The sequence below is a fragment of the Coregonus clupeaformis genome, unplaced genomic scaffold (genome assembly GCF_020615455.1).
Source record: "Coregonus clupeaformis isolate EN_2021a unplaced genomic scaffold, ASM2061545v1 scaf2031, whole genome shotgun sequence".
Lineage (NCBI taxonomy): Eukaryota > Metazoa > Chordata > Actinopteri > Salmoniformes > Salmonidae > Coregonus > Coregonus clupeaformis.
In genome coordinates this window covers 23751-46493 of record NW_025535485.1, presented here as the reverse complement: position 1 = coordinate 46493, position 22743 = coordinate 23751, and the positions used below count along the sequence as shown (strand labels likewise).

Below are 22743 nucleotides of genomic sequence, written 5' to 3'. Positions count from 1 at the left end.
GTGGGGATCGTATGTGAAGAGAAGGAGGTGTTGAAAGCGTAACTCCATAAGTAGGGAAACAGTTGACGGAGATGCATTGGCCCTCCACGGCTAGATGTAGTGGCCATTAACTTCAGTGATCTTTGGTGGAACCGGGCGTTCATTGAGATTGGGACCCGGAGATCCATCACCCTGGCATCTTGGATGGGCTGGAGGCTCTTCCCATAGAGGTTAATGACAACCCAGGACCCAGGTTATCAAACAGAAAACAACTACTTTCTGGTCACCTACAGTAGGTGAAGTTGTGCTGAGAGAATCAGTACAGAGTGTTGTCTTATAAATTTTTTCCTTGTTGTTTGTGCCGCCATTGTTGGTAGTGTCAGGAAAGCTAGATTAATCAAATTTAGGACTGCTTTATTCCTCTTTGCACTGCCAGTTGAATTGGATACAAACATGAGAAACAGCCTAGCCCAAACAACTGCTGTGTCCGCTCTCTATTCCAGCCCATGCACAGTACTAGCCTAGCTCGACACTCAGCCCAATGGCTCTTGGGTTAGCCATGCAGTCATTAAGGTTAAGTAATTTACAACTAAGGTCAGAGTGGCATTTAATCGACCCTGGAGGTAACAGTTACCACACAACCTGAGCCCCAGCCAGGGCCAGACGCACTCTATTGACCTGCAGCATGAGAGCCTCCAAGGGGGTGTGATCATCTTGCTAAAGCAAAGCACACTGTAGCTGATTATCTCAGTTATCTAAAAGCTCAATTTCTGTGGAAATGAAGAGGCAAGGCCTCAGTCTACCTAAGGCCAATGCAAGATGCTCTTGTCATTCATAGACCGTATGTGATTCCTGGTTAAGTCCACTTTGGTTGATAAGCAATGATAAGCAATAGGGGTGCATCAAGGTGATTTGGTAATGCTGGGGGTTAATGGGTGAGATTCAACACACAAACACACACACGCATGCACGCACACACACAAAAGTGCATGCACACGCATGCGGACACGCACGCACACACACACAACACACAAATAAGGATAGTTAATAAAATATTCAGATATGGGCCCAGGCCTGTTTTTGGCATTGGTAATAATGAGTTGGATGTAGTGAAGCTTCACTCTCATATTTCATATTTTCATTTCAGTAGGATTTTGTTCACAGTCATGAATTAAGGTTTTTGGCAGTGTAGTGTGTGTGTGTGTGTGTGTGTGTGTGTGTGTGTGTGTGTGCGTGTGGGTGTGCGTGCGTGTCCGCATGCGTGTGCATGCACTTTTGTGTGTGTGCGTGCATGCGTGTGTGTTTATCATTTTAGGCATGTGTATTGGTATTGACATCCTGCACAAACACATCATCTTCCGTCGATGCTGTTGAAAGGTTCCCTGCTCTCCTGTGCCGTAGTCAGAAAACTCGTGTGTGAGCCTCTTAATAGCTCCCTGTCAATAAAGACAGACACAAACAGAACACTGATGGTGGAAAACAACTTCATTCTACCTTCCCCTAGCTCTCAGAAACACACATGTTTTAGCTACAATCCATTGCCCTCCAAGCTCACTTTTCCAGAGTGGTTTTCTTTTTCCACTGGTCGACCCTGCTCTAAATGAACTGTAGATGCTTTTAATGCAACATTTAATAGTAGGTATTCTTCCAACTGTGGGACGTTCAGCCATCTGGAACTGTGAAAAGGAGATGCATTATAATCACTTGGAAGGGGAAATCAAGCGAATCAAGTGTGTGCCTGGACCGTTAAGAATTGGTGGGGTGCAGACAAACACACAGGCATGCATGTACACACACACACCAACACCTATACTGTATATACACACTCGCTACGCACGCACGCACGCACACTCACACATACACTCTCTCCACACACACACACCTCCCTCAGGTGTAAGTGAAAGGCAGTCTCTTCTCTGTTTCATAGTAGATTGTGGTAGCTTTCAGTTGTTCGGCTGTAGCAGACTTCCCTAAGACGAGCGGATAAAAGAGCTGTGAATGGCCCGTGAGTCACCTTATCTAAACCAAGTGATATACTGCAGTTAAAGGCTTTACTAAAGCCACCAGAAGAGAAGCGGGATAAATTGAATTTCATAAGGGAACAAGCAGGGAAGAGATGCGTCAAGACAATGTCCGAGTTAGAGAGACATGGAGTAGTGTTTCTGATGTGATCTTTAAGATGAATACGGCATGGGATTAATATTGTGATAATGGTGATTATTAGGAGTATTAGGAATATAATATATTATTATGAATAATATTATTCTGGTAGTAGTATTGAATATATGCTTTTTCTAATATAAAGGTGGTTTGTAGGTGTTTTTATAACTTGCTCCCAGCAGTGTATTTTATGTGGTGTATAAGTTCACCTCACAGGTTGCTGGCAAACTGTAAACTATTATGCTCGCTCCATAGGCAAGATTTCCTTGTATTTGCGCAGAGTAACCATGACAGTATCTGCAGGTGGTGGGAAGTGTATGAATGTTTGTGGTTGCAGTGAACCGCCAGGGCGGATGGATAGAATAGAGCTCTCTTTCTCTCTCTCTCTCTCTCTCTCTCTCTCTCTCTCTCTCTCTCTCTCTCTCTCTCTCTCTCTCTCTCTCGCTCCACTGATGGGCTGAGCAGACCCATGTTTTGTCTCTCTCCCGAGCTGGAAAAATAAGTGTGAGGTTACACAATGGAGCAGGATTCCATATTTTCTCCCCCGCCCCCCCGTTCCCCGTCCCCTATAAGTGCACAGCTTCCTGGGGTAGCAATGACTGAATTCATCTTCCAATTCACTGGGGAGGGCTGAGCTATGCCGGCTCTGTTTACAGTGGCAGAAAGTTAATATAAATTTTCATCAGAGGGGGAAGTTTACACATATGATTCTATTTGTCCTTCGTTATTAGCACCTGAGTCTGGGGCTGGGGAAGCATAATTGTCTACAGGCACAGGCCAAATAGATGCAAGGGGAAGGCAAATAAGCATACCCCAAAATAATTTCCATTGTTTGTGTGTTACAATCCCTCGTCCTGGGATTCGTAATCTAGAGAATCAATAAACAAGGAGAGAGAGGGAGGAGGAGAGAGAGAGAAAGAAAGGACGAAAGAAGAAAGAAATTGATAGTGAGATTGATGTGAGTAAAATTAGAGGAATTCTTAGAGAGAGAATCACTGAGTGAGAGATGGGGGGGTAAAGATAGAGAGGGAGGGAGAGGAAGAAACAGACGTAGAAAGAGAGAGAGGAAGAAACAGACGTAGAAAGAGGGAGAGAGGGAGAAACAGACGTAGAAAGAGAGAGAGAGAGACTTTCGCTCTGTTAGTAGTGAGTCGTGGCACCAGACAGAGGGTGCAGAGCAGAGCAGAGCAGCACACAGAAGCCCATTGTTCTGCTGGTTAGCTCTCCTCTCCGTCCTGTGGCTGAAGCAGATTCTCCCTCTCTCCCTTGCTCCCTCCACCGCTGCAGACTCTGTTGATTTATTGAGTCATACATAAAAATGCTCATTACTCCCACATCCTCTCCCTCTCCTCTACTGCTCAGGAGTGTGTGTGTGTGTGTGTGTGTGTGTGTGTGTGTGTGTGTGTGTGTGTGTGTGTGGGTGTGTGTCCCTCTCTCCACAACAACTGTAGAAAAGCACTATCCTCTGATTCCACAACAAGCAGTTTTTTTCCAGTATGAGAGAATGGCATGATTTATTTGTGTGAACTCTCTCTCCCCTCCCTCTGATGCTGATTCACCAACTCACTGACTTTTGTTTACCTCTTGTTTGTTGGGCCTTAGTCAAACTCTCCGCTCCATGCTTCTGTGTACTCCGACTCTGCTACACTTGTTTTCTGTAACTCCAGTCTAAAGGTGCCGTTATATTCCCGTAATGGTTTCTTTTCTGAGGAGCCAGTCAAGCAGAGTGCAGGCGAATCCCCCTGTATTGTGTTGGGATGGCTTTGTGGAGCTGGGGCTGATAAGGAACTACTGCCAGGTATTGTTGAAGCCACTGGTGCATTACTGTTCTGGATGACCTTTTATGAAAGGGATAGGAATCTTTCTACTCCTGCTAGTAAGTCACTTCAGTTAGGGGAATCAATAGGAGGATACACCAGACAACCAGACAGAGGCTTTGGCCCTGTGTCAGACTAATTGGACGATTTTGTATGCAGATGTCATTGCGTCTGTTTTACTGTTTGATCCAGTAAAAGACTTCAACAAGATTCCAATTCCATCGCTCCAATGATCCCAGGTCACACTTTGCTTGTTTTCATGAAAGTCCATCCACTTCTGTATTCATACACTGTGTAGAATGTTTTATCCCCTCTTCATCCCACCAGCCCCTCCAATGAAGCCTCTGTTCTATCCTGAATCCACTTACATATCACAATGTGGTGTAAATATTTTGCTGTGTAGTGTCAGGTCCTCCTATGCTATCTCCTGCAGCCGTACCGCCAGCAGGCCACAATCCAATCAGCCCCTGTTTGTTTGTTCAGCTTAAACTGTTTGTTCCTTGTTTTCCATGGCATGCGACTCCCCTCTCTCCTCTGGCTTAATAAAGTGTTGCACTCTTCTTTTTTTTCTCCTCCTCCTCTGTCGGTTTTCTCCGGGCGGGTAGCGTTGTGTTTCCTGGTGGCAGTGAAGGGAGGGTAAGAGGAGAGAAGGGTCTGGTCTCTGGTCGGACATGTCTGCCCTGTCAATAGCCTGGAGATGTTCTGGATGACAGAGTCTTGTTGAACAGCAGACCTCTGCTCTGCTCTGCTCAGAGGCTGGTGCTTACTGCTAACACACTCACTCACACACACACACACACACACACACACACACACACACACACACACACACACACACACACACACACACACACACACACACTAAGGAATAGCATCATATAGGTACGCTACACTCTTTAATGACTAGAACTTCCACCACCTGTGCAGTTCAGGAAGTGACATACCCAATCCAAATACAATGTCATGGTTCCTTTTGTTATACCGTAGTTATATTTTCAGAGTTTATTTCATACAGTCACTAGTATACGTATTGGAATGAGTGGCATTCTTTCAGATGACTTATTTCTCCTCGGCCTAACCCAACACACAGCAACCATAAACAATCTGTAGATTTGTAATGGTGTGGCCAGTCATGGCGAGCCGCTAATGTATTTCATGCTTGTTTAAGATGTTGGAATGCCCCCCTCACAAAGGTGCATTGTGATGTGTTTCTTATTACCTCTCTGTATTAAGTCTAAACACAGGCTGTGGACTGAGAGGTGGGGGGGAGTATGGCTGACATATGTTTCTTTAGTCTGTCTCTTTCCTCTCTGCAGTGATCTCTGCACGCCTATTAATGTAGCAGGGGGGAGTGCCTGTGTAAACATTCTTATTTCTCCCTCTGTTTCGCATAATAGTTGCCTGAATTCATTTCTCCTGACCTGGCTATCTGAAACCAATTACACCACATCCATTTGGGCTGAATCTTATTTTCGTAAGGATCCCTGCGTCCACAGTCGGTGGATCCGTAGCCTTTTGTGTGTGTGTGTGTGTGTAAAACATTTTTTGTCTTCTATCCTCAGCGATGGATATCAACATCAAATATGCCGTTCTGAGTGCCTTGTTATTTATGTTAGAGCTGGAGCTCTTTCGCAGGCCCCTTACAGCCGTCTCAAGAATGTGTGACATTGTTCTGTTTATACAATGTGTGCATTAACAGACAGGAGATGTCATTTTCCGTGCATAGCAACCCAGGTTAAATAGGCGGACAGCTCTGTATGTTTTGTCTGCGCACCGTGCGGCTCTTCAGCAAAAACTTTTGATGACTTTTCTTGGCATGTCTGCTTTGTATAGTCAGGGAGAGAGCTCTGTGTGTGTGGAGTTAGGCCAAGTCTATATGGAGGGTGAAAATGAATGGCTACTTTCCCCAGTAATGACTGATTATTCAAAAATACTGACAGTAAAGGAAACGTAACCTCGGCTACACCTATGAAGTTTCTGTCCGTTTAAGGCATCACAAACTCCCGCGCTGCTTCAGAAAGCGGGGCTATGTTGATACGGAGTGAGTGAAAAAGTACAATTATAGATTGTGACCAGAGTTCTCCTCTAATAAGCTTGAATAGAGTTGAGCTGTACACTCCCAGTCGCAACGCTGTCAGGGCCGATATCAGAAACACCATTAAAATGGCTCATTCCCTGTCCTGTTCTCCTCCTCTTTACTTCTGACCCTTGTGTTGTATTGAGTGACTTTCTAGTCTTTGTTTTCTACAGTTCAGCAGAAAACAGTCAGTATTGATTCCAAGAACAGAGAAACATTTCCTCCTGCTGCCAATTGTTGTGCTGTGTCCATCAGCCATTTAACTAGCCTTCCTCCTCGTAGCTAATGCCTGATTCACACTATAGGGGCAAACCAAGCCAAGCCACTCGGGATGGTTCTGTTTGGCGCTGTATTGTGAATCAGGCATCTGTGCGGCACTCGAGTGGGTTTCGGAAAGTAGCCCAATTCACTGTCAAAACTAGATTCATTGGGGCCACATTTTAATACTGCACTGATTGCTTGGAAGTCTCAAAGCCGGGAAAGTTGTTTTGTTTTCACACAAACGCAAACATCATTTCTCCTCATTCTGAAAACACAAACAAAGCGTAGAAAGACTGACAGACAGTAACAGAGGTAGAGTAGAGTACCGCCAGCCCTGGTAGATGTTTTCTCCCTCCCCTTCTGTCTCTGAATGTCTTGTGAAGTTGAAGGCCATGGCTCACTACACTGGTGGGTTTCAGCTGAGGCTCGTCTTTCTGAGGTAGACGGATCAATGCAAGTTAGAACCCAGCGCCACTGCATTGTGTTTGTTTACTTTGGTTCAGAGCGTCTGGCTCCTGTGAGCCTCCAGCAGACAGACTGTGGCAGCCCCAGCCCTCCCCAGCCCCAGCCCCCTTGCTCTGTCTTTTCATAATTGATCAGGGGGATGGCTGCCGTCCCAGAGGGTTAAGACGTGGCAACCCTCTCTCCCTTTCTCTTTCTCTCACTCTGGCTCTTCCCTCTCTCTCTTTCTCTCTCTCTCTCTCTGCTCTCTCTCTCTCTCTCTCTCTCTCTCTCTCTCTCTCTCTCTCTCTCTCTCGTCTCTCTCTCTCCCTCTCCCTCTCTCCCTCTCTCTTCTTCCCCCTGTTTGCTCGGCATCTCAATGTACTAGTTCAAACATTGTTCACACCAGCTGGCAGTGCAGTGCCATATGCACATCCTGTCAAAGCAGCTGTTGTCATGGATACTGGCAAGCACCAGGAAAATAAAACAAGGCCCCATGATTCTCAGGGAGGAAGAAGTGTCACTCTCCGTCTGAAGGAGAGGTGTTTTTTTTTCCCCTTCTTCTTGTTCTTCTTCTCCTTCACTCAAAAAGAAACACCTGTGAAGGTCTTGTGTTGTTTTTGTGTTTTTAACTGAATGCTTCTGTTTTTTTTGGGAGGATGTTTATGCTACAGTATGCTGCTGCCAGCTGCTCTGAATGGTCTTTCTGGCATATTGACTTTCATCAGTTGTAGCCTTGAAGCAGGGGAGGAGTAGGTAGCCATTGTACCTATGAGTTTTGCACTTGTCAGACACATAGTACACTTTATGGGCTCTCTATCTTCTCATCTCACCCTGAAAGTGTCTCGGAAATCAAGCCTGTCTATATATCTATCAGTCATGTCTAGCAAATACATGAAAGGTGTTGATGATAGATGTTTAACATTTCCAGAGTGTGATTTTATAATTCTTTCTGCCGTATGTAAACAGCATGTGAGCCAATTTCATCTGGCAGGGAAAGGGCTTTTTTCTCTCTCTCTGTCTCTCTGTCTCTCTGTCTCTCTGTCTCTCTGTCTCTCTGTCTCTCTCTCTCTCTCTCTCTCTCTCTCCCTCCCTCCCTTCATGCGCATAAGCAGCGTTAATGCATAGTGTTAAACCTGGCCTCCTAGTTAATTCACTCCAAAGGTAATCTGATGTTGATTTTGTCAACTTTAATTACGGCTTCTAGGAACACTCCACATCGCCTGCCTCTACTTCAAATTGATATTATGAATATGCAAATGGTCTAGTAATTTGCAGAGAAGTGGGTATTTCAGTTGAGCACACACTAGACAGGTCAATTCTACTGATGCTCCGCCTTGCATTTTTTTCTCCAACCGTCTCTTCAAGGGTGCTTTAGACAAACTGTATTTATCCTTGATCATGGCTCTGTGTGAATTATCACAAAAATGGATATCTGGCATATTGTAAGCCATGTCAGAGAGTGTCGCCGAAAACATTTCTTGACAGATTTCGGATGGTTTAATAGCTTTACTTAATATTTTCAGATGTTCTGGTTGGTTGTCATCCCAAAGAAATCTAATTTTGGGCTTTTTTCTCTTTGTCTCTCTCTTCTGTTTTTCTCCCCCCCTCTCTTTCTCTCCTCCTTTCTCACTACCCCCTCTCTCTCTCCCTGCTCTCTCTCCCCCTGTTCTTTCTCTCCCTATCCCTCTCTCTCTCTCCAGGCCCTACAAGCAGCGAGGCAATTACTCTTACAACAGCCAGGCAGTGGCCTGAAATCTCCAAAGAACAACGACAAACAGCGTCCGCTGCAGGTGAGCAGCATGGTCACTAATCTCTTAAATCCATCCATAATACATGCTGTCTCGGAAAGAAGATTTCCTCTGCTCCACAAGTGTGTTTGATTTGGCAATGCAATTCTGGAACCTGTCATTGGAATTCGCAAACCTGGGACAGCCTGTCCTCAAAGCAAAGCAAGCGGTTTCATACACAAAAAAACAAATCGATCTTTGTCAGCCTCTGTTTTTCCAACTTTCGGTAGTCAAGTCTCCACACATTGTCTTATTTCCTATCTTTCATCAGATGTTATAGAATTAGGGTGGGGGTTAAAGATGATAAAGTATTATGAAGTATGTTTTCTTTATGTTAAGATATAGGTTCTTGTATGGAATGAAAAACAACAATGTTTGCAAGTAGAAGAAGGAGGAAGTGCAACATCAATGATCTCAACACTTTTCTACAATTGATCCATAGTATTGCAATGCCACCAGATCAAGACGTGACTTATTTGCACAATATGTCATATTGAATCCAGTGGTTGTTAAAGGCAAGTCATTTTAACTAGCTGTCATTTGAACTCCTCAACGCTCATTTGCCTTATTGATTCATAGCTACTGTCTATTTCTGTTGTCAGTGATTTGGATAAAGGTCACAGTCGCACTGCATCATCTGCTCCTTTCTTCCTTCACTCCTCCTCTTATTCCCTTGTTTATTCCTGTTTATTCCTTCTCTCCATCCACAGTCACACAGGATCTATCCTTCTGCTCATTTAGTCAATAATAAGACAGTTATTTGCTTTGCTAGCTTCACAATTATGTAAGCCCCTTGACATCTGCGACTGCTTCTCAAGTTTTCGTTTTTTGGGGGGGTTAAAATTGAAGTGTGAGAGTGTGTGCCCTCCACTCAGCTGATAAGTGCTATCAAGGAGCACTGGTTTACCTCATTACTACCCCTGTGCATTTAATGAGAGATGGGGAAAATTGGCATTAACCTCATCGTTAATATTTTTCACAGAGCCTAACAATGGCAACACCTTCAATTGGAGTCACACCCCTGTGTACCTCATTACATGGTGGCGAAAAGATAAGGTTCAAGCAACATGCCGCCCGTCGTCACACTTTCTTTTTCATTTAAATAATTCAAATCGTGGAAATGTGTCTGTGTCGAGAAATTTTAATATTATCAGGCATATTCATATATGGATAATTTTTATTTTGTGTTTCGTGCAAAGAAATGTGCATTACTGGCAGTTTTAAGATATTAATTGTTTATCAAACAAAAGCGCTCTATTCTCTATTTCTATAAAGTATTGTTAGGTCCATAGCATTTTACCAGTTGGGTATACTGCATACAGAAAACAATGGGTTTCACAACCCAGTAAGTGATCTGCAAATTGCTGTACTTGTGCAATACTTGTGAGGAGTGGGGAATAGTATTGGATGGGGGTAAGTCTCTGTGATAGCACTAGCAGCTGGTCCATGACCGATCCACTGGCTCTAATAACAGCAGAGAATGGTAAATATTGAATATTTACATTTGCTTACTCCCATCCTCTCCTCATGTTAGCGATATGAATCAATATGAATCGGGGGCCGTGTGAGCAACGTGTAGTGACTCTAGTTAATCCATCTGTTGATCCATCCTTTATTAACATCTTCACCTCTTTGTTTTAATGTCCAGACTGAAAGTCTTTGTAGAGAGATAGTAGGCTAGCCCATGGTATTCAGGTGTATAGCAACTCAACACCACTGGGTTGCTTTGGTTATTGCTTTAGTTGTATGATTTTATTTCTGAATCCACCATTTTGACTTGTCTTTCTATTGTTAATATTTTATCTTTTATCTTTTAAAATGCACAATAAATAGTACAGTATGTATACTGTACTCAATAATGTAACTATTCAGGGCCCACATCACCCAAGAGATTTGTAATGACACTGTCAAATGTTACGGAACGGTATCGCCGACCTTCCAATTGAGTTTACCCAACAATCTAGCTTTATTTACCTGGATTACAAGGCCGGAAAAGCTCCATATCTCCCATGCTTCAATAGTACCTGTTTTGATTGAGTCACTAGCTGCATGTGTTCCTCTGCAGGTATCAGAGAATTGATCGCCTTGTCTTATTAAAGCAGCTAGAAACATGGAATGGATTAATATTAGTGTGACAGGCCTGCTTACTGCTTATACGGTTCTAAGTCACTGATAAATCCCAGCGTTTTTCACTATTTAAGAGCAGGGAAGACGATACACTGTAGATTATTTAGTACACAAGCATATAAATGCATCAGCTTGCAATTTTAATTACTTGTATTAACGGCTAAAGGCTCTCGCCTGACTAATTCTATCCAAAGGTTCATCGCGGTGTTGACGCTCGGCACAAGCTGCTTTTCCACATTTGCGTAATGTGACAGGTCTATCATTACCCAGTAAGCCCATGGGAGCACTCAATAAACACCTATTTCTCCCAGTAAATCCCCTCGCCTTCGCCATGCTGCTTACAAGGATTTCCCAAGGCACACAACACCCTCTCGTCTCTGTTCTACTGCTATACTCTCCCTCTCACTGTGGCAATATCTATCTCCCCGAACGCATTTATACACTGACATTTCGAATACAAATAAAGAGACGTGCGAGATGACGAATAGGGAAGGGAGGATTACTGAGGCCTTTGCAATCTGACAATTGTTCTCCCAAACCAAATCACCATCTCAAGTTGTCAGACGCCATCAATGAGGCCCTTGTTAGTTTGTTTGTTTTCTATTGTCTGAGGCTGATTCCCTCCTGCCTTGATGTGGGCTAGGCCCTGGCTGCTTTAGCAATTTACCTGTGATGTACGTGCATTTAACACACTGGGTACACCACAAAGCCTGGCACAGTGACACATGTATAACGTGTGTGTTGAATAACGATGACGCTGCGCCGTGTGGGAGGCACGTTAGGTGTTCGGGGAAGGCTTGAGTAAACAGCTGTATCTGGGCTGGATCAGCGTGTACGTGTCGGTGAGTGAGGGGCTGCCATGGCGTTAGGATACATCCCGTAGATGTCCTCTGAAGACCGTTGGAAAGGGTTGCCCAACACACACACTCGGTGTGAGAGGGGCATTAACGAGGTGATCGCACAGAGCTGTAGATGAACAAAGGAGGTCTTCACTCTGTGTGTCAAAGACACCCCGTGGTGGAGGAGCTAGCTAGACCCTCCATGCCTCTTCACATTGTGCAACCCCAGACAAAAGATCAGTGCCAGAGGTTAAAATTGGATTTGCCCCTCAGCTCGATTAGCATAGAAGACATAGTAGACTCCCTAGCCCCTCCTCGTTGACTTTCCCTGACTCTCTAGTAGTTAATGGTTAACCATCAGCCATGCAAAACCTGAGCCATGACAGGTGTTTAGAAAGCAGTTTCTCTTTTAGACAATGTTTTTATGGCGCGCGTCAACCAACACTATATCATGTTTTTAAGGCAATTTAACAGTAATGACACCAAGTATCATGCCACCAAATCCACCTGGAATGAACATACAGTACAGTGGTTTAACTCTGAACCATGTAAAATGACTGACTGTTCCAGGTTGGCTGTTGGTTGGTTACTGGATGAGAGGAGCTGTATTATAGATATGATGTTGGTTCTTGCCTTTTTTAGTGGTTTAGTGACTCCAGATCTGTCTCCCAATCAGACTGTGGGCACTGGGCCATCCTGAGGGTGTCACTGCTTTAAAGGTCAGCACCATACATCTCATCACAGTAAAATATCCCTACGCCACTTTCCTTAACATTCATCTGACTATAGTCCCCCATCTGGAACGCAGAACACTGAGAAAAGGCTACAGAGACATTGGAGGACAAGGTAGGAAACGTAGATTAAGGATGGAGGATGGAATTTCACATTTACATTTATTAAAATCTATCTGCTCTGCATTCCTCCTGGTAGTGGTAGGATCTCAAAATAGGAGAAAAAAATTATAACCTCTGAAAAACATTTTGTTATTATTCATGAAGAAACCTTCTGTTGACTCTTGGAGAAGGAGGAGAAAGAAGTGTCAGCACATTTTTACTCAAACACCCTCGGTGACTGCATGCTTTTGTAACAAGAAAACAAGATTTTATTCTCTTTTCTCCCCATCTGTGTTAGTTACACACACCTACAGGACAAGATTGCTAAATTGCAAGGACAGAGGAGGTTCTATATAACCCCAAGGCAAGCGGCAGCAGAGTAGAAATACATGAAGAAAGTGCCACATCCCCAGACCTTTGATGTAGCAGCAACAAATGTACCTTCTGACAGAAGATGCATGGAAGCAATAAGCGAGTTATACCATACCCTTACACATGCAATCTGATTATTCTGGCCCGGGTGTTAATTGGATACTAACTGGCAGATCTGATACGTGTAGCAGCCCTGGTGGTTGGAAGCAAGTTCTAAGTGATGAACTATAATTCACTGAGCTGCTTGAAGCACTTGTAATTTAGCGCGTGTCATTTGATGAAGCGGCTGATCCAGTGGTCTCTGTAGTACCTGTTCCCTCCAAGAGTACCAGCTACTACGGCACACACCAAGATACCTGCTAGGAGACCCGTTAGGAAATATCAATTGGGAAAGACAGCACAGAGTGCTAGTGTGATAATACAGTGTGTCTGCTCCACTCAACTAGCCACTGGAGGCTATAAACACTATTATAGACACTGTTGTAGTGACATATTACCGGTACACAGTACATGTCCTCAGCTTTATCAATGAAAAGGGAATCAGGATTATCTACACAGAGATAGATATGTTTTGAAAGACCACTGAGCCTACCATAACCCCCTAACTCTTTTATTAGAGGACAGGTGTCTTTATGTTTTGATAGATTGCATGTCGCATACTGTGGTGATTTGGGAAAACATTTTCTAATCTACTTAGCTCTGGTCCTGACAATCTGGAGTGTTGATCTCCTAATCCGAAGTGTGTGTGTGTGTGTGTGTGTGTGTGTTGTGTGTGTGTGTGTGTGTGAACAAGAGCAAGAGCCATTACACTATGTATTACACTATGCCCTCTGCTCTGAGAAGTTCTGAAAAGTTAGCAAAGCTTGCAGGGTGGGAGCCTTGGTGGCCTGGGAGGGAGCCTTGGTGGCCTGGGAGGGAGCCTTGGTGGCCTGGGAGAGAGCCTTGGTGGCCTGGGAGGGAGCCTTGGTGGCCTGGGAGGGAGCCTTGGTGGCCTGGGAGGGAGCCTTGGTGGCCTGGGAGGGAGCCTTGGTGGTCTGGGAGGGAGCCTTGGTGGTCTGGCCGTGAAGTAGCCCCCTATCAATAAGAGCCTGGCCACCATTGGCAGTAATTGGTTAGTAAATGAGCAGTGTCAGCTGAAAGGGACTGGAGGGGTCAGAAGTTCAGCAGCTCAGAGGGAGTCTGTAGTTTGGGGCCCACAGCCCCTGGGGAGCCCGGGATTGAGATGAATTAGTGGGGGACACTGGAGGAATTCCATCCTCTATCTCTCTCGCTCCTCTCTCTATCCCTCTCTCTTCTCTGGGCTAAAACGGGTCTAACACCTTAATTAACACTGAAGCTTGTCTCTGCCAAGCAGCTCAAGTAATTACCACCTTACGCCCCTCCATTTCTCATTTTATTTATCTTAACAGTATCTGTGGCAGCTCTGAGACCGTTCAGCTAGTGCTGAAGTGGCCCTAACGTTATTCACTCCATTCACCATCCCATCTCCGGTCCTGTTTATGCCTCAGTCCCACATCTAATCGGGAACTTCCCCCACTTATTACCGCTAGGTGAATTCTACAGAAATTGAGAGAAATTCCTTTTTTTCACCCCTTAATTGTTTAAGTTTAACTCTGATACTGTGGGATATCTCCTTCTACGGCCTTTAGTGTAATTTGATTTGGTCGTAAATCCATTGTCGTAAAGATAAGTCGAAGTGGGTATAATCGCTGAAGATGCATTAATCCTGTCCATTGGTCCGGTTCGATGCAGAGAGCCACCGAGCGGCGGTGTGTTTTTAATCGCACAATTCTCAGTCAAATCAAACAAAATACGAGGCCTCTCACCGGAAATAACCCGCAACTGCTGCCTTGGCGGAGTCTAGAGGTACCTGATCACTTCTCTCCGGAGAAGAAGTTGACCTTTTGCAGCCGTGAAGAGGCTTGTTCGTTCTCTAGCTCGGAGTGTGACGAGCGAGAGAGAGCACCTTAATGATGTGCTTGTTCTTGTGAGGGGCGGCCGATGTTTTCTCATCAGGATCCAATTTAAAGGTCCTTAGTTCTGCACTCAGACTTTGGAGCTAAGCAGCAAACCACATGGCCTCCAAAGTTCAAGTTGATCGTCATCGTCTTTCCCTATATTCCTTCCTCGGCTTTCTTAAGGCAAAGGAAATACACAAATAGGGAGCGAACAGAGAGCGGTCAAGCCTGCTTTGATTGCCATGCTGTGTATTGTTTTGTTTAGAATCATGTTAACCCACATACCAATTATATGATGTGTTACTTTGGTGGATTTGGAGTAGGATAATTTGGGAACATGCCCATTTGGGAACAATTTGCACATTAGAACAAAAAATTAGAACCATCCATTTCTGTTATTACCGACCTCCCCAGTGACCAACCTCAACTGTAGCTAATTTTCTAGTGATTTAAGAAATCCCATAAAGTTTTTTTTGTCATAATAGATTGGTAATGCGGTTCCTTTGGATGACAGAGGAGCTAGCTAGCTAACCTAGCGTTGTTGGATATCATGGTGGTTGTGTGATCCTGTGTGTGAGAGGACCGTTCATTGTCTGCCCGTGTTTATGATGCGACGGTCCCTGTAAATGCTCATTAATTTTGTCCCTTCGTGGCAAAATCATTTTGAGGAGAAGCAATTCAGTCTCTGTTCCTTTCAATTCACTGCTCTTGTCAATCAAGCGCCCGGGCTGCAGTATCCTGCGGAATGGAGGTGTTATATTCCGGCAATTATCATGTCATATACTCGAAAATGTAAATGAACGTGTGTAAAATTAAATTTCTGGGTTGTCAGTGAAGAATAAGAACCAGGAGAGCAATTACTTATCGTCTTTCATCTTGGAGGCTCTGATACGTCAAGCAGAAAAGCATGCAGTTAAATGCCTGGAATTAGCATTGTGCTGGGGCTTCAACAATGAACTGAGGGCCGGGGCCTTTCTCTGCTCCGCCTCGCCTGCCTCTCTTTTTGTTTAGGGAAGAGCGATGAAATGAAGATGATTATCAGCTAAAAAGCTAAGGAAAGCGGGAAAGCCACTTCCTTGACTTCATTTGTTGCCTGTTTTTCTATTTTCGGTTTTGAATCCCCTTATATCCCTTGTCAGGATGTATGAATTTTTTCCTGGCTTGTTGTTCAGATACAGTATTATCCTCATCCTGTACAACTGGGCTGTTAATGTTTAGTGGTGTAGTGATTCATTATATGGTTTTGTTTGTCTTTTCACTATTTACATGTTTACATTTAAAAACCCAGACTCACACCATCTTCCCCTTTTGTCAACCACATTAACAGCAGGATCCTCATTCAAGCAGCCAATTAATGCGTTTTAATGAAAGCATTGTCATCCTGTCCACAACAATTGAACGGGGTGGACCCCAGGGTAATTGCAAGTCACAGATGTATCTTAAGGTTTAATAACACTGAAGCTGTAAGCACAGTGCATTTACAGTGGCTTGCAAAAGTATACACCCCCCTTGGCATTTGTCCTATTTTGTTGCCTTACAACCTGGAATTAAAATTGATTTTTGGGGGGTTTGTATCATTTGATTTACACAACATGCCTACCACTTTGAAGATCCAAAATGTTTTTTGTTGTGAAACTTGAGCGTGCATAACTATTCACCCCCCAAAAAAAAAGTATATACTTTGTAGAGCCACCTTTTGCAGCAATTACAGCTGCAAGTCTCTTGGGGTATGGCTCTAAAAGCTTGGCACATCTAGCCACTGGGATTTTTGCCAATTTTTCAAGGCAAAACTGCTCCAGCTCCTTCAAGTTGGATGGGTTCCGCTGGTGTACAGCAATCTTTAAGTCATACCACAGATTCTCAATTGGATTGAGGTCTGGGCTTTGACTAGGCCATTCCAAGACATTTAAATGTTTCCCCTTAAACCACTCGAGTGTTGCTTTAGCAGTATGCTTAGGGTCATTGTCCTGCTGGAAGGTGAACCTCCGTCCCAGTCTCAAATCTCTGGAACACTGAAACAGGTTTCCCTCAAGGATTTCCCTGTATTTAGCGCCGTCCATCATTCCTTCAATTCTGACCAGTTTCCCAGTCCCTGCTGATGAAAAACATCCCCACAGCATGATGCTGCCACCACCATGCTTCACTGTGGGGATGGTGTTCTCGGGGTGATGAGAGTTGTTGGGTTTGCGCCAGACATAGCGTTTTCCTTGATGGCCAAAAAGCTCAATTTTAGTCTCATCTGACCAGAGTACCTTCTTCCATATGTTTGGGGAGTCTCCCACATGCCTTTTGGCAAACACCAAACGTGTTTGCCAAAGCAATGGCTTTTTTCTGGCCACTCTTCTGTAAAGCCCAGCTCTGTGGAGTGTATGGCTTAAAGTGGTCCTATGGACATATACTCCAATCTCTACTGTGGAGCTTTGCAGCTCCTTCAGGGTTATCTTTGGTCTCTTTGTTGCCTCTCTGATTAATGCCCGCCTTGCCTGGTCCGTGAGATTTGGTGGGCGGCCCTCTCTTGGCAGGTTTGTTGTTGTTTAATTGAATGGTGCTCCGTGGGATGTTCAAAGTTTCTGATATTTTTTTATAACCCAAGCCTGGTCTGTACTTCTCCACAACTTTGTCCCTGACCTGTTTGGAGAGCTCCTTGGTCTTCATGGTGCCGCTTGCTTGGTAGTGCCCCTTGCTTAGTGGTGTTGCAGACTCTGGGGCCTTTCAGAACAGGTGTACAGTCGTGGTCAAAAGTTTTGAGAATGAAACAAGTATTGGTCTTCACAAAGTTTGCTGCTTCAGTGTTTTTAGATATTTTTGTCAGATGTTACTATGGTATACTGAAGTATAATTACAAGCATTCCATAAGTGTCAAAGGCTTTTATTGACAATTACATTAAGTTTATGCAAAGAGTCAATATTCTTTTTCAAGACCTCTGCAATCCGCCCTGGCATGCTGTCAATTAACTTCTGGGCCACATCCTGACCGATTGCAGCCCATTCTTGCATAATCAATGCTTAGAGTTTGTCAGAATTTGTGGGTTTTTGTTTGTCCACCCGCCTCTTGAGGATTGACCACAAATTCTCAATGGGATTAAGGTCTGGGTAGTTTCCTGGCCATGGACCCAAAATGTCGATGTTTTGTCACTTAGTTATCACTTTTGCCTTATGGCAAGGTGCTCCATCATGCTGGAAAAGGCATTGTTCATCACCAAACTGTTCTTGGATGGTTGGGAGAAGTTGCTCTCGGAGGATGTGTTGGTACCATTCTTTATTCATGGCTGTGTTCTTAGGCAAAATTGTGAGTGAGCCCACTCCCTTGGCTGAGAAGCAACCCCACACATGAATGGTCTCAGGATGCTTTACTGTTGGCATGACACAGGACTGATGGTAGCGCTCACCTTGTCTTCTCCGGACAAGCTTTTTTCCGGATGCCCCAAACAATCGGAAAGGGGATTCATCAGAGAAAATGACTTTACCCCAGTCCTCAGCAGTCCAATCCCTGTACCTTTTGCAGAATATCAGTCTGTCCCTGATGTTTTTCCTGGAGAGAAGTGACTTCCTCGATGCCCTTCTTGACACCAGGCCATCCTCCAAAAGTCTTCACCTCACTGTGCGTGCAGATGCACTCACAACTGCCTGCTGCCATTCCTGAGCAAGCTCTGCACTGGTGGTGCCCCGATCCCGCAGCTGAATCAACGTTAGGAGACAGTCCTGGCACTTGCTGGACTTTCTTGGGCGCCCTGAAGCCTTCTTCACAACAATTGAACCTCTCTCCTTGAAGTTCTTGATGATCCGATAAATGGTTGATTTAGGTGCAATCTTACTAGCAGCAATAACCTTGCCTGTGAAGCCCTTTTTGTGCAAAGCAATGATGACGGCACGTGTTTCCTTGCAGGTAACCATGGTTAACAGAGGAAGAACAATGATTTCAAGCACCACCCTCCTTTTAAAGCTTCCAGTCTGTTATTCTAACTCAATCAGCATGACAGCGTGATCTCCAGCCTTGTCCTCGTCAACACTCTCACCTGTGTTAACGAGAGAATCACTGACATGATGTCAGCTGGTCCTTTTGTGGCAGGGCTGAAATGCAGTGGAAATGTTTTTTGGGGATTAAGTTCATTTTCATGGCAAAGAGGGACTTTGCAATTAATTGCAATTCATCTGATCACTCTTCATAACATTCTGGAGTATATGCAAATTGCCATCATAAAAACTGAGGCACCAGACTTTGTGAAAATTAATATTTTTGACACTTAGATTGCACTTTATTTAACTAATTATGTGACTTCTGACGGTAATTGGTTGCACCAGATCTTATTTAGGGGCTTCATAGCTAAGGGGGTGAATACATATGCACGCACCACTTTTACGTTATTTATATTTTTGATATTTTTAAAGATTTTTTCATTTCACTTCACCATTTTGGACTATTTTGTGTATGTCCATTACATGAAATCCAAATAAAAACCCCATTTCAATTACAGGTTGTAATGCAACAAAATAGGAAAAATGCCAAGGGGGATGAATACTTTTGCAAGGCACTGTAGTTACATGCAGATGTTTAATTTGTGACTTTTGATGCTTTGTTCGGCCTCTTTGTTTTGTGTCTCCTTAACGAAGTGCAGAAGAGAGTGAGGCTACTGCTATACCACAACAGCCTTCATGCATGCACTCACGCCCACACACACGCCAACACACACACACACTCTCTCTAAGACCCTAATGAACAATTGTGGCAGGCTAGGATTTGTTTGAATATGAATGTGGCGGTGCAGTGGGGAGGAGGAGGATGGGGCTGGGGATGGAGTTTGACCTTCAGCTGTGATTTTCAGTTCATCAGGATTAGTCAAGCTGGGCGATCAGGAGCGCTAATGCATAATGACTTCTAAAATGAAAAATGTGTAGTGACCATGCAAATGTCTCAGCTAATCAAAGAGGGGAACCTGGGCTGAGGAGGGGAGAGAAGAGCAAAACAAGGACGTGTCAAGGCCTGAGATATGGGGGGATGGAGGGGAGGGGGATACAGGGAGAGATGTATGGAAAGTAATCAAGCAGCTTGATTAGACAGCAGCGTTAGACGTTAGGGGGCACAAGGGTCTTATTGGCCCTTTTTGTCATGCCGTTGTAGTATACTGTCATAACGACTATGTGCTAAACGATGTCGCAATTAACCGGGGGCTATGGAATGGCCACAACCACATACTAACAGATTCAGTATAGTCCTATTCTTTAAAGATGCCTGCAAGAGATTTAATCAATCCTATCTTAGCATAAGATACTATTTTGTAGACTATTCTGCATCTGTAATGGTTTGATGTGTAATATAATATTAAAATGCCTAAAGCCCTTGCAGTCAAATAACACTTTCAGATTAAACCATGTGTCCAACAGGTGAAAGTGAATGACTCTAGAGAGAGTTTCAAAGTCCTTCGTTCAGCAGTTTTTAGTTTTTGTTCCAAACTTCACAGCAGCGTAGCAGAGTAAACAAACTCATCCCAGCGTTTCTTTTCATTTCAGTCATTGTAAAAGAAACGTACCAGACAAGAATTGAATGAAAAGTGATATAAACATTAGAGCTACATTCCCCTGTTGCTATGTGCTCATGCAGGCATTCAAAGTGAGAAGCAATGAAAAGTTGAATCTTTCTTGCTTTGTTATTGATCTGTTGTGTTAGAAGGTCACTATCTACTGTCTTATAAGACTTTGGCTGAGAAATATCTATCTTTGTTTTGTTTTGGTGAAGTTTTCTCTAGCAGCTTTGACAGCAGCTAGTAATTGAATGATTCTTATCACCTAAAAAATGACATACATTTTTTCAAAATGACACGTCAATCGGGAGAAAGAAATGCGTTTCTAGCTGCTTTTCGTGAGAATGAAGAAATTGAAGAACTTTTGTGCTCTGTAGAAAGGCAGCTGTTAATTCCACTCTATAAACAGAATTGTCTACTAGCCCCAATCTCTCTTTTCCTCTCAGAGCAAGTTTCTCTAAGAATCTCTCTCTCGCTGTCTCTCCAAGGCTCTTTCTGAGTGATCTCCAACCTCAGGCTCTGTCTGGGTGCTTGCATGCTGATTGTGCATACCAAGTGTCCACTTCAACTGTGTTATTTTAATCAACTTTGGAGTTGTGCATTTTCCTGCTGTTTCACAATGGCCGCCACTGATAGGCATGCCTAAGGCGGTTCAAGGGTTCAGCTAATTAGGGTATACGTCTATTTAAATCCCTCTCTTCTCCCAGCGGGCAGACTGTCAAAAATAAGGCAAGGAAACACAAAGGCACAGCACCCATCCATCCTTCAGCACTGAGTGCCACAGCACAAGGGTGACGGGAGACATGCTTCCTCTACCTTTTGGTCCCCAATGACCATGCTCCCAGTGGGCTCTGAGGCCAGCCAGACCTGACGCATTCTCTCTCTCTCTCTCTCTCTCTCTCTCTCTCTCTTCTGTCCTTTCCTCCCTCCCTCTCTCTTTCTCTCTCTCTATCTCTCTCTCTCTCTCTCTCTCTCTCGCTCTCGCTCTCTCTCTCTCGCTCTCTCTCTCTGTCTCTGTCCTTTCCTCCCTCTCTCTTTCTCTCTCTTTCTCTCTGTCTCTGTCTCTCTCTACCTCTGTTGCTCCCCCTTCTCTCTCTCTCTCCTCCACCCCCCCACACACACTTCCCTCCAGGTGCCGGTGTCGGTGGCCATGATGAGTCCCCAGGTGATCACCCCCCAGCAGATGCAGCAGATCCTTCAGCAGCAGGTCCTATCCCCTCAGCAGCTCCAGGCCCTGCTACAACAGCAGCAGGCCGTCATGCTGCAGCAGGTACCTAACAGATACACACCTAGTAGATACACACAGAGAGACATGCGTAATAACACACACACATCCACACAATCAAATACACACCGAGAGACATTCACCCAGACACACACAGACATAGTTACATAGTCATAAACACACAGTTACATGCATATGGTCACATAATGCCTGCACCCAGTGAACCGCACACACACACACACACACACACACACACACACACACACACACTGCCTGTGTTGCACTGTATACACACCACACATAATGTACAGTACATCCACGCCCGCTGCGCCCTTGACACAGTTATAAAAGAGAGAGACTAGAAGTGACGCACTTGACCACGTCACAACCAATTACCTGTATTCCGCCGAGGGTCTATTTCCTGGGAGCCCTCAGGAAAGGTAAAAGCTGTCAGGATAAAGACATAGTTACTGTAGTTATGAGGAAGTCAATGAAAGAGGGGATGGAGTCAATACAGGAAGTGAGACAGGCTGAGTCATGTATGGAAGGAGTTGACTTGTAATTTCATCATTATTTCATAGATAGACTGCAGTGAGGAAAGCCTTAAGTAGGGAACTATTGTTTAATTAACTACCCTCTTTAGTGGAATTTATGAATTAATAAAGTTTCAGGAAGATGTCCCATGCAGGCTATAGACTGATTGCAATTGTATATTCTTTATAAGACCCTACTGTACCTCCTCTATCTTCAGGAGTCACTGAGAGTAGCATAGACAGCAGACAGTGGATGTTATGTGTGATGTGTGCTAAACACATTACTTTTAGAGTGATGAATCTGGTCCTTTGAGTGTGCTGTATTCACTTTAAAGCATTTCAGTGCCTGTCAAGACATTAGACCAAAAACTGTATACTAGTTAATATGATTAATTGTGCCCCCTCCAGTACTGTGCGAGGCCATTTAAAGTCCATATGGAGAAGACATGGAGGGAGAGCGAGACTACAGTATGTGTCCCCCCTGCTAGAAAATGAATACGATTATTTATGGCACTTCAATGATGTGTTATACGTAACCAACATGTGTCGGTGTTGTCGTGTCACCTCATTTTCAACCAAAAAAAAGAAAAACAACGACAAACAAAATGAATTACAACACGTCAGAACCTTGGCCAATGCTATTTATGCTGCTCTAGTATGGAAACAGATTTCTTATTAACTTTACAAACACATTGCTACAGTATTATACCATATGGTCAATATACTCTGTCTCAGTAAATCTAGGCTTTCCACTGCCCAAAACGTCACACACCATACCAATGAAACCAAGAGCAAAGAAGCATTTGCCAATG

At 44.1% G+C, this 22743-nt stretch overlaps 1 protein-coding gene across 16 annotated transcripts in view; it reads left to right on the top strand.

Annotated features, from left to right (window-relative positions):
- foxp2 (forkhead box P2) overlaps positions 1-22743 on the top strand; it is a 95150-nt gene that overhangs the window by 49280 nt on the left and 23127 nt on the right. For 11 of the 16 annotated variants that reach the window (XM_045219076.1, XM_045219078.1, XM_045219082.1 and 8 more), the window contains 3 exons: positions 8439-8528; positions 21306-21443; positions 22340-22399. In XM_045219076.1, the coding sequence (XP_045075011.1) occupies positions 8439-8528; positions 21306-21443; positions 22340-22399 (288 nt within the window). The remainder of the gene's footprint in view (positions 1-8438; positions 8529-21305; positions 21444-22339; positions 22400-22743) is intronic. The other 5 variants (XM_045219081.1, XM_045219080.1, XM_045219083.1 and 2 more) reach the window with 1 other exon arrangement.